The sequence below is a fragment of the Myodes glareolus genome, chromosome 3 (assembly GCF_982192425.1).
Source record: "Myodes glareolus chromosome 3, mMyoGla1.1, whole genome shotgun sequence".
Taxonomy (NCBI): domain Eukaryota; kingdom Metazoa; phylum Chordata; class Mammalia; order Rodentia; family Cricetidae; genus Myodes; species Myodes glareolus.
This window is the reverse complement of record NC_142028.1, coordinates 93299384-93311831: the sequence shown is the minus strand read 5'-3', so window position 1 is coordinate 93311831 and position 12448 is coordinate 93299384. Positions and strand designations below refer to the sequence as shown.

At 39.0% G+C, this 12448-nt stretch overlaps 1 protein-coding gene across 3 annotated transcripts in view; it reads right to left on the bottom strand.

The window, feature by feature from the left end:
- Positions 1–12448, bottom strand: part of Tm2d1 (TM2 domain containing 1) — a 33283-nt gene that overhangs the window by 19894 nt on the left and 941 nt on the right. For 2 of the 3 annotated variants that reach the window (XM_087904819.1, XM_087904818.1), the window contains exons 2-4: positions 10794–10867; positions 6997–7105; positions 1460–1551 (exon numbers count right to left, since the gene is read on the bottom strand). In XM_087904819.1, the coding sequence (XP_087760945.1) occupies positions 1460–1551; positions 6997–7105; positions 10794–10867 (275 nt within the window). The remainder of the gene's footprint in view (positions 1–1459; positions 1552–6996; positions 7106–10793; positions 10868–12448) is intronic. The other variant, XM_048453130.3, reaches the window with a different exon arrangement.

Genomic DNA, 12448 nt, shown 5'->3' with positions numbered 1-12448 from the left:
ATAGCCAGGACTTTGTAGAGACCATGTCTCAAAAAACCAACAACACCAAAATGTTTTACAGGCACACACACACATGCACTCACGCACGCATGTAGGCATGTAGGTTTTAAGTGCTTACTGTCAAGCCTGTTAAGTGAGATTGATGTACAGGATGTCATAGTAGAAGAGAAGTGACTCCCAAGGGTGATGTCCTGGCATTTAAGCACCTCACACACACAAATAAATACATGTAAAATAAATAACAAAATGATATTTGTAAAATAACTGTTCCACATACAACTACACATAGATAATCAATTCAAGACTGTTAAGAGTAGATGAGATTACCTCTCAATACACAAAGCCTCAAGCATTTAAATGTACATGAGCTGGTTACTTCTTAGGACTGAACACAGAGCAGAATATTGCATGCACTAGGTTAGCCATGGCAGTAATTTAAGAACAGCCATTAAAATCCAAAAAGTAAAGAAACCTTGCTTTTTATTTTCTTCCAAGCACTTCCTAGCTACCTTTTTACTATCTGTCTGATGGAAGCTTGGCTATGATAGGGCTTTCGTGTGTTGTGTTTACTCCTTTATCCTAAGTGCCTATAGCATTGCCTGGAACCTAGTAGATGGTTACTATCTGTTAAATAAACGGATTAATATTCTATTCCAAGTTCCTAAAGATTCTTGTCATTGTAGCCACTATTTCATAAAGTAACTCACAAGTATGCTTTAGAACATGCCTGCTAACATTAGCACTTTAGTATAAATTTGGAAACATCATACATGTACTGTGGCTTGTGGGTGAACCTCCACACACACATACACAATATAAATGTACACAAAATAAATACAACTATTTTTTTTAATTTAATGCTAAAAATGCTTTAAATAGCCAAGCAGAGTGGTGTACACCTTTAATCCCAGCATTTGGGAAGCACAGTTGATTCAAGCTCAGTCTAGTCTTCATAGTGAGTTCCAGGATAGCCAGGGCTACATAGAGAGATTCCGTCTCAAATCACCAACAAAAACCAAAGACCATCCAACCAAACAAACAAACAAAAGGTGCTACAGGCAAATTTAATTGATGTGGGAGGGCCCAGCCCATGGTGGGTGGTGCCATCCCTGGACTGGGCTGGTGGTCCTGGGTGCCATAAGAAAGCAGGCTGAGCAAGCCAGAGTGAGAAAACCAGGAAGCAGCTCCCCTCTACAGTATCTGCACCAGCTTCTGCCTCCAGGTTCCTGCCTTGTGTGAGTTCCTTTCCTGACTTTAAATTAAAACCACTATTGCCTGCTTTAGCTCAACTGCAGAACTAAACAATCTCAACTAAGAGAAAAATGTACCCACTCAACTCACATGAATCTTGAACACAGAGAGATTTAAACCATAGGAATATATTCATTTAACAAAAACTCTAAACAAGTTTTACAAGGATTTTCTTTCTTTTTTCCATTTTAGGAGGAAGCATACTCACCTAAGGCAGGGTATCCGAGGTAAAATCGATCTGCTCCCAGCCATCCCAGAAAAAGAGATAACGCAACTGCCACTTTGTATGAATAGCCATTTCTGCACAGAATTAAAACCTGAGTGTCACAGCCATGCACTGCCAACATGTGAACATTTTAGAAAACCAATCTTCACGTTATTACTTATTTGTTTAGTGGTTCACCCATTTGTTTTCTGGAGGCTATGTAACTAAAACTATTCTCAGCTTACGGTATATATTAATGAATAAAAGCAACATAGATGCCTGTCCCTCAGAGACTTACATTTTAGTGGAAGTAAGCAAAAACCCAAACATTTAAAAATCTAATTGTACAGTTTGTTAGGTTACAGACATTACGAGACAAGAAAAGGTGGAGCAGATGTTTACTGAATCCAGAATACCAGGGTATATAGAAAGTCCAGAATGCTGGGGGCTACTTAACCTGAGTGATGAGATAGTGACGTGTGAGCAAAGACCTAAGGACCAGTTAAGCCAGGCAATCTCTGAGGAAAGAAGCATCTGTGGCAAGGCTGGATGGAGTCAGGATGGGCTAAGGCCCGTTTAGCAGAACAGATTTAGGAAGAGAGAAGAGCAGACCAGGGCAGGGGCGGGAGGGTGCAGCATCTGTGCACCAACTCCAGCTCTCACTCTGAGACGTGGGAAGCTACCATGGGATTCCCAGCTGTGACAGGATCTGCCTTACACTTTCAAATACTGTGGCTGTCATGCTAAAAACAGATTGCAATGGAGTATTAGTCGACTGATGTCACAAGCGTATCAAAAAACAAACTCCCGAACCCCTTGGCCTCCAGCAGTAAGCTATTATCCTCACACTACACATGCAGACTGGTGTGGTTCAGCAGACTGCACCTGGGCTGAGGGGCCCGGAACTTTATTATAGGCTACAGATTCACTTCAGTCTCAGGCTGAAATGGAGACTTCTGAGGCTCAAGCTGAAAATGTGGCTGACACCTGGGGCAAGTTCTTTTCAGGATTATCTCATCAAAATACAAAAGGGAAACTGAATCTCACCAACACCCTTAAGCCTCTACATGTTTCTCGCCTATTAATCTTAAGACAAATTAGACAATACAGTCAAGCCCAAAAACAGTGGTATGGGAAATATATGTTCTTCTGTTAAGAGGAATTGGGGACTGAATATATGCTAATAAATCTTTTTCTTTTTTTGAGCACAAGGACAAAATGTTTGAATGCTTTAAATACTCAGGTGAGAATTAATAATGGTGTGACTGAGTAATAGCAAAAGAAGTGCTGAGAATCATCAGGTTCTGAATATGTTCGAAAGTACGTTCAATTCAACTTTTTTCTTTCCTCCTCCTCCTCCTCCTCCTCCTCTTCCTTCTTTTTGAAACAGGGTTTTTCCTCTGTGTATCTGTGTTAACAGTCTTATCTCACTCTGTAGACCAGGCTGACCTCAAACTCACTGAGATCCACCTGTCTCTGCCTCCCAAGTGCTGCGATCAAAGGTGTGCACCACTATCCTGCAGCCAATTCGATGTTCTTATCTGTTAAATTCTGGGCATGAAAAAGAAAGGAAAGGAAAGGAATGGAAAGGAAGAAAGATAAGCAATAACAGCACTCCAAAGTTTCTCCTAAACATTAGGAAGTTGAAGGAGTTGAGAAAGAATGCAGATGGATGGTTCTTGAGAGGGAAATCAAAATTTAGTTTGGACATGTGAATTTGAGGTTTCTGTAAGATACCCAAAGAGTGTGAAATAAAAATCAGCTGAACATACAGGTGCAGTGCTGTGGGATAATCTTTTCGTACATCATAAAGATGTGTCTCTGCCTAAGGTGCCTTCTGATTGATTTAATAAAGAGTTAAATGACCGATAGCTAGGTATGAGAGACTAGACAGGCCTTCTGGAGAGAGAGAGAGGAACTCAGAGTTAGAATTTAGGACCGTAGGAGATGCAGCAAGACACTGAGGAAGACAGACTACAGAATGGAGGAGAGACAAAAAGCCACGTGGCAGAACGTTGATGAATAGAAACAGGTTAATTTAAGTTATAAGAGCTAGTTGGGAATAAGCCTAAGATAAAGGCTAAGCTTTCATAATTAATAATAAGTCTCTGTGTAAATATATGGGGGCTGGTGGTCTAAAGAAAGTCCAACAAGAAAAGGTGACTACAGCGTAGATTTATGTAAGAAAGTCTAGGCTACAGACAGAGATTAAACAGTTAAATTACAAGCATGCAGTTAAAACACTTAAGCATGAGGCTGAAAGTGCATGCGGTGCTACAAGGCTATCATCCCAGCATTTGAAAGATGGAAGGAAGGGATCAGGATCAAAAGATCAATCTTGGCTACACGGTGAGTATGAGACCAGGAGAAGCAAGAAGTGAAGAAAATCAGCAGATACTAAGAAAGCAAAAGCAGACTTAACATGGAGATTAAGTGGAAATGAGAGAATGACTCTAAAGGTCTGATTGGCTTTTCTGTTTTGTTCTGGAGATAGGGTCTCTCCACACAGTCTAGGCTGGCCTCAAACTTCCTCCTTCCTCTGCCCACAAAGTACTGGAACAAGGCCTATGCTTAAAAAACTGGGTAGAATGAGTGCCATTCACTGAGACAAGTAAAAGACACCATGTTCTGTTTTAGACATCATAATGATCACATGTAAACAGGACTCTCTTAAGAAGCCTGAGCCTGATCTAGGGCACATACTATTGTGTCCTGCCCCTACATGCTACATGCCCTTGCTTAAATTTTCCTTAAGCCTTTTCTTATGAAACTCCAATTCTGCTTCATAAACAAACAAAATAAAGGACTAAGGATATTGCTTGGAGGATAGTAACATTTAAGAAAGAACCTACAGGGGCTAGAGATGGCTCTGTAGTTAAGAACACCACTGCCCTCGTAGATGATAGAAGTTCAATTCCCAGTACCCACATAAAGCAGCTCCCAGCTACCTGTATCTAGCTCCAGGGGATCCAATGCCTCTTCTGGCCTCCACAGGCACTCACATGTATGTGTACACATGTAGAGAGAGAGAGAGAGAGAGAGAGAGAGAGAGAGAGAAAGAGAGAGATAAAAATGGAATAAATCTCAAGAAAAAAAAGAAGCTACGGTATAGTAATAAAAGGATTCTTAAATATTTGAGTGTATATGAGAAACCAAGGAAAAAAGTATTTAAAAAGAAGAAAATAGCCAATGTTGTAGAGTGATTTTTAATATGGAGTATAAATAGCATTTGATAGAGAAATAAGAATTGCTGGTAAATTCCAGTACAGTGCTACACAGAATGTTAACAGTCGATGGATAAGTATTATAGAAACAATTATTTAGAAGTGTGGCGGGTAAAGGGAATGAATACAAAAGCAATTAGCTATTTGTGCAAATCATGCTGAAGAACAACCGGGTAGGGCAGAAACTGCCTAGATATTCACCAAACCATTTCTAATTTTCATATTAGGTGAACTTCGTTTCCTAGTTGACCTTGTATTTGAATGCAGCCATAACTGTGTTTTGGTCAATGGAAAGACGGCAGAAGTATGTGCTATTTCTGAATTTCATCCTTAAAATAAACTTATAGAGGGTTCCCTCACCTCTCTCTCATCTACTGTCTGAATGAAAAGTGGGCCCTGCATGGCTACGTGGGACCACCCGCACTGGCTCTTATCATAACCCAGAACTCTAAGGCAACCCAAACTAGACCATATCATGAATGAAAATTAACTCTTACTGTGCTAAACTATTGAAATTTATAGCAATTTAGTCTGTTCCAACTAATATAAATGACTAGTATAAATAGTTGAATGGTTTAGTAATCAATAGATGTGGTTACCAAACTCCAATTTATGGACACTATATTACAGATTGTGTCTATGTCTGTAATACTGAAATAGAATTTAATTGAGTATTAATATTGTATATTTTCAAAAACACACTAGCAAGAGTAGAAAAATAAAAACATGCCAATGGAAAGGAAATACCCAGAAAATGTTTGCCAGTGAAGCTATTCACAGCTGGCCTTTTGTTGCACACATACTCTACATCTGAAGAAGGACACGCTAAGTGTGTAACTCGTACACTAAAACTACCCACTAATGGAATCATATGTTTTGACTCAATACTCATCAAAAAACTATATTTGGGATGTGCTGATTTGACTATGGAAGGGGAATAAATTGGCTAGTAGACTTGGAGTGTCTATATTCTCTAATGATTATATTCATTATCAAAACCGACATCAATGCCTTGTAACCATATTTAGCACATCTCAGTCTCTCTCAGTCCAACCTACCCCGAGACACTGTAAGAAAATTCACACTAACTAACAGAGCATAGTTACCATGACAGGCATTAAGTATAAGGTCCAGCCTGAGCAAGCTGGGATTCTCAACAGATGAGGTTGTTAATTGTATTAAGGGCCATCGTGTTTTTCTCATACCAGCACTTAATATATTATCTGTTCTGTCATTTGAAATGTGTACGGTAGAAATACCAATCTATAATTTAAAAATTGAGCAAATGATATCTACATGCTAGGGAACAATTCTTTTCAACAATTTTTATTTTGCTAATCTTTTCTAAGGATTCTGGAAAAAGCTGTGGAAAAATCCAAATATTAGTAATATCTTACCATGACTGCAAATATGTACCATCAGATAAAACAAAACCACTTACATCTATAACATATATAATACATATATAAATATGATGCCAGGAATGGAAAAAGGTGGAAAAAATAAATTATGTCTTTAGTTCATAGTAGAGAAATTAAATGTAAAGTTTCTAAAGAGAAAAAAAAAGTTCTCAAATTGAAACTGTTCCTTTACTATCCCACACTCACCCAGCTTCTGAATTCTGTTTGCCTAATGTTACCATTCACCTGTTACAAAAAGTGAAACCAGCGTGTGATGGCTAGTGCAGTCAACTGGACAGGATATAGAACTTCCTAGGAGCAAACCTCTAGTATGGACTGGAGTATGAAAACCCGCCCTAAATGCAGATAGCACACTCCACGGGCTTGGGTCCTGGATTGGATAAGAAGAGGCAAACTGAGCCCAGCTCTGCTTTCACTCTCTCTGCGTCCTGACTGTGAACACAAGCAGACCAGCTGCCTCCAGTTCCTGCCACCATGCCATCCTTGCAACACCGACCTGCTCCCTTCAGGCTGTCAGCGAGAGTAAACCCTTGTTTAAGCTGCTTTTGTCACAGCAGTGAGGAAAGTAACTGACGCAGTGTACAGACAACCAACAATAGCTTCCTGCTACAGTAAGGAAATGCCTATTTGCATTCAAATTTTGAAAACAGAACTTATCCATAACTCACTTGATGGCATAAACTCACTTCACAAGGCCTGAGTCAACTTCAGTTCTTTATTATCTCACAAGTTAACCCATTCCTGGCTGGGGAACTGTACTTATAAACTAAAATTGAGGGTTGCCAACATAAGCAAGATATGAATTATAACTGCAGGACTTCCCTTAACATGTCTCTTTTATCTTCCACTCCATGAAATCAAGATACAACATTTTAATTTTCAGTAATGTACTTACACATTTCGGCAAGCTATGGGCTTGAGAAAACCAACTTCATTTCCAGTAAAATGTGTTTCATTACCGCTGAAATCTTTACAAATTATGTTGGGTGCTGGAAAACATGGAACTAAAGACAGAAAAAGTGAATTTTTATCCTTCAAGATTGGCAAAGCACAGAACTTACAACATTATAACAAACTACTTCCCATTGTAATATGTGACAGAAGGTTTTAATCTAGACTAGAAGTTAAAGAATTGCATTATATATGTGAAATGCATGTACATGAAGGGCAAATATGACAGTGGTCTCTTCATACAATAATATAAACATCGCCAGACTGTTTTAGATGTGTGCATGGCCCATCTAGTTCAGTCTTTGCCTCTAATAACAAAAGAACTGCAAAGTATTACTTTTTTTTTAAATTTCTGCTCTAAGATACATACTTGAATCTAGCAATATAGTTGGCAATTATCAATTTATTTGAACATAATCTATGGTTTATATCTCCAGCTTATATTAATTATTTGTGATGGTTAATCCTGACTGCAATAGAAACAAAGTTCTGTGCGTATCTGAGGAATTCTCTGAATTAAGGCTACCTGGCTAGGGAAGACCGCCCTAAATGGGGCAATAGCACTCCTGAGGCTGAGGACAAAGTGAGCTGAACACAGGCATTAGCTGCTGCTTCCTCACTGCGGACATAACCATCTGCTGCCTCCTGCTCCTGCCTGTGCCACCTGACACTGAGGGAGAATATCCCCTTCCTGTATCTGTTTATCAGGTATTTCAACATAGCAACAAGGCAAGTAACTGGTACTACTGTATTGTAGACAATGGCTTTCATAAACATATTTGGGTCTTGACGCCTTCTAGGTCTTGATACAGTGTTATTTCAGCATTTAGCAATATCAATCCACACGCACAACCCAAAACACAATAAATTAGTAGTACAGATGGTACTGTGTGTAAAGCAGATACTGTCCTAAAAGTGTTACAGCTTCCTGGTGTAAAGAACTTTGAAGTAAGGATGACCTTATCAGGGTTATTTTTGTCTCTTTCAGCCTTTGGATTCTTGTAGGTAAAAATAACACTAAGATCACCTACATCACAGGACCACTGTGGTTAAATATATAAAACTATGTATCATATATTATTTGTTTGCCTGAGACCAGGTCTCCTGAAGCCCAGACTGGCATCATATTGCTTGCACGTGACCAAGGCTGACCTTGAAGCCCTTCATTTCCCCACCTTCCCATCCCAAGAGCTGGGATTAAAGATGCGTGATGCCATGCCTAGCGTAAGAAACATTTTCTTCTTCAACATCTGTGACGTGCTACTAAGGATTGAATCTGGGGCCTAAGGCATGGTAGGAATGCACTCAATTACTGAAACAGAGCCTCTCAGTGAATGTTAAAGGTACTAATATTTTAGGGTAGTTTTAGCAAAAGTTTACGTCTATAATTATCACCAACAATCATAGTTCGCTGGATTTTGGTTTACTTTTTTTAATGCTAAAACTAGAACTTTGTATAATAAAATACACAAAGACTTTATGGCTCTATTATGAAAGGAAAATATTTTCTATTTGATTTGTAATTATTCTAAGGCTTTTAACAAATCAGACTTTGTTTTGTTTTGAGGCCAGAGTAGTACATGAAAACAGTGTCATGGACGGGTGGTGGCGGCTCACACCTTTAACTCATGAGGTAGAGGCAGGTGGACCTCTGTGAGTTCGAGGCCAGCCTGGTCCACAAAAACTAGTTCCAGGACAGCTAGGGCTACTACACACAGAAACCCTGTCTCAAAATAAAATAAAATAAATATCTTTAAAAAAAGAAAGCAGTTTCATAAGAAAACTCTAGGAGATGTCCAGAAATCTCTTAGAATCCTCACAGTTCAAACCACACAATCCATAAACTTTTTATTAAATGTACTTTAAAACAGTAGTTTTTTAGTCTAATTATGGTTCTTTTTTCTCTTTTCTGGTGTTTTTTTTTTGTTTTGTTTTTTTTTTTTTTTTTTGAGATAGGGTTTCCCTGTGTAGCCCTGGCTGTCTTAGAATTTGCTCTGTGGACCAGGCTGGGCTCAAATGCAAAGATCTACCTACCTCTGCCTCCAGAGTGCTGGGGTAGGCTGTGAGGTTTCAGAATTCCCTACTAGGTCTAATTCTCTTTTGCTGCTGCTGATCACAGTGTAGACGTCTCAGCCCTTCTTAGCCGTTCTTTAGCACATGTCTACCTGTGTGTCGCCATGCTCCTAGTCATGATGATAATGAACTAAACCTCTGAAACTATAAGCACACTTCCAATTAAATGGTTCCTTTATAAGAGTTGCCATGATCAGCCATATGGTGGTAGTCACACCTTTAATCCCAGCACTTGGGAGGCAGAGGCAGGCAGATCTCTTTGAGTTCGAGGCCAGCCTGGTCTACAAGAGCTAGTTCCAGGACAGCTAGGGCTATGATACAGAGAAGCCCTACCTTGAAAAACCGAAACAAAAACAAAACCACGTGTTCAAGGGTGGGCAGATGGCTCAGTGAACAAGCACACGTGCTGCCCAGCCTGTTACCTTGAGCTTGACACCTGGGAACAGGGTAAAAGGTGGGAACTGACTAGGGCAGGGTCTCCTGACCTCAGCACGCGTGTATTGCATATTCCCAGCACCTACATTCACTGGTAACTCCAGTTCTAGGGGATCCAATTCTCTTTTGACTTCCACAGCCTCCTCACGCACATAGTACATATACATCTACTCAGACACATAAGATTTTTCAAAATTTTTAAATAAGAAAACGAAACATATAAAAGTCCTAAGTAGCTGGGCACCAGTGGTACTTTGAATAAAAACATCCCCCATAGGCTTATCTATTTGAATGCTTAGTAATCAGGGAGTGGTACTATCTGAGGATTAGATATGGTCTTGTATCACAGGGGGTGGGATTTGAGGCCCAATGCCGTGCTCTCTGCCTGTGGATCTGGATGTAGCTCTCTGCTAAGGCTCCAGGGCCATCTGTGCTGCCACGCTCCTTGCCATGAAAACGGACTAACCTTGAAAAACGACAAGGAAGCCACCAGTAAGAGTCGCCTTAGTCATCGTCTCTCTTCACAGCAATAGAACAGTGACTAAGACAGCATGGCGACCCACACCTTTAACCCCAGCATTGGGGAGGCAGAGGCGGGAAGATCTCTGTGAATATGAGGCTTACACAGTGAGACCTTGTCTTAAAAAGAGATGGAAACAAAACAACAATAAAACCCTGACTAAAGAACTATATTTAGATTTCTGTAACAAAGCTTGGGAAGTAAAAAACTAAAAATATTTAAAGAGAAAGATGCTTATCCTGACTTAAGTATTATACACACCCCAAAACATTTCATCATACAATATGTTCAATACCTATGTTTCATATATCAGTTAAAGATAAACTTAAATAAAAATTAAAATACATGAGCTATATAAGCAGATTCTAAGTTTTAAATAAGTAATAAATAATAGAAAACACCCCAGTTTATATAATTTAGAAAAATTGCTTTTTAACTTAAAAAGTAACACTAGCTATAACTCTGGAAGAGCATGCAAGAATCCTTAGGTTCAATCCCAAGCACCAAAATTAATTAGTAAATTTACCAATCAATTAGTTGAATGTTCACAATTTTTAACCAGTTTCCAAATATAAATTTTTCTGAAAACTGAACAATCATGTCTAACACAACATAAAAAATATTTAATGATTACCCTTAGGGTTTATACATTACTCTTTGAAGTAGGTAAAATCTTATAAAATATTTTAAAGATACGATTCTGGAAATCTTACCATGAGCTGTGTAGTTTGTACAGTTAACTGGTTCTTGTGTAGCATCGTTTATTTTTGGTTCTTTACAAATATATGTTTAAAAAGTTAAGGAAATTTGAATTACATTTCTAGCATAAAATAGTATGCTTTAAGTGTCTTATAACTCCTATTGATTCACATGAAAAGAGAGATTTTGAGTTTGCACTAGTCAACAAATTCAGATACAAAACCACTTTGAAACCTGGTGTGGGGATGCATTCCTTTAATCCCAGCATTTGGAAGCAAAGGTTTGTGGATCTCTGCGAGGTCAAGGTCAGCCTGGTTTGCATAGTGTGTTCCAGGACAGCCAGGGCTACGTAGAGAGACCATGTTTCAAAACAAAACAAAACAAACCTAAATACACTTTTAGTGTTGCTTAGGTAATAGTTGAAAATTAAATTATCATAAGAAAGTCATGTAAAATAAATTTCTACCAAAAGTTCTAGTAGACGACGCCATCTTCAGAGAACAACAATTAGGGAATAAACACAAAGCAACAATCAAATTAAAAATCTCGCCCAGCGGTGTGGGCTCATGTCTTTAATCCCAGCGCTAGGAGAGGCAGAAGCAGGTAGATCTCTGAGTTCCAGGATAGCCAGGGATACACAGGGAAAACCCTGTCTCAAAAAAAACTAAAAAATAAATAAACACCTGGACAAAATTATTTTAAGTTTAAAAGCAAATCAGTTTCCAGAACTCTGGATTCAACCAATTCACACTTAAATTTCATGTAACACAAAGAGGCAAGGAAGACACCATTTGTTATTCCTATGCCACAAAGGCACAGTTGTGGGTCAAACTTATCCAGCCATGTAGAAGATAGGCAGCCAAACCAGGCATCCTGATTCCAAGCCTGGGACACTTTACATCTGACTGCAGGAAGGTCAGATGACTTCGGTGTGGTCAGTGACTTCAGTAGGATTTTAAGTTTCTGAAAACACTTCTGCTAGGTGCTAAACCAGAAAGAATGTTTTTAAGTTTTACTGTCTAAAGATGTTATGATTCACACTCCAATGGAGTAGGTGTTGTACGTAGAAGATGTCTCTAGTCACGGCTCGACCCTTACTTAGGGCTTCTAAGTCACTCCTGGAAATTCTGTCTTTAGTTAGGCCCTGAAGACGATGTGCAGCTGTCACTGTCTCAGAGTTCTACAGCCCAGTCACTTCTTAGGATACTCGTGTTTTTCCTAAGACAAGGCTAAACTCAGCATGTCAGAAACTCCGAGCTTGTTGGGATCAGCAAATTCTGACGTAGCCTGTGAAAGTCTAAGAGATGTCTCTCCTCAATTCGCATACAGATGTTATAGAATTTTCTGAATTTTAACATTTTTCCTAGTCTTTTCTTGATTCTGCAGGTTTGAGCATCTGTAGACAAATGTTTGAGGCAGTGTGTCAGTACTCAGTTTTGCTCAAACACAGTGACTTGAGTACAACAAACATTTCACCTTGTTCCTCTATTTCAATTCTGCTGTAATAAGACAATTTACCTAATCCTAATTCAGATTTGTCATTTGTAAATAACAACACAAGTGCTGTGCTAATTCATATAAATGCCCTTAAGTTGGGTGTCCCTGATACCAGCATGTTTTATTCATAAGAAAATAGACATAAATAATTTGCTCATTCAAGAGCCCCCAT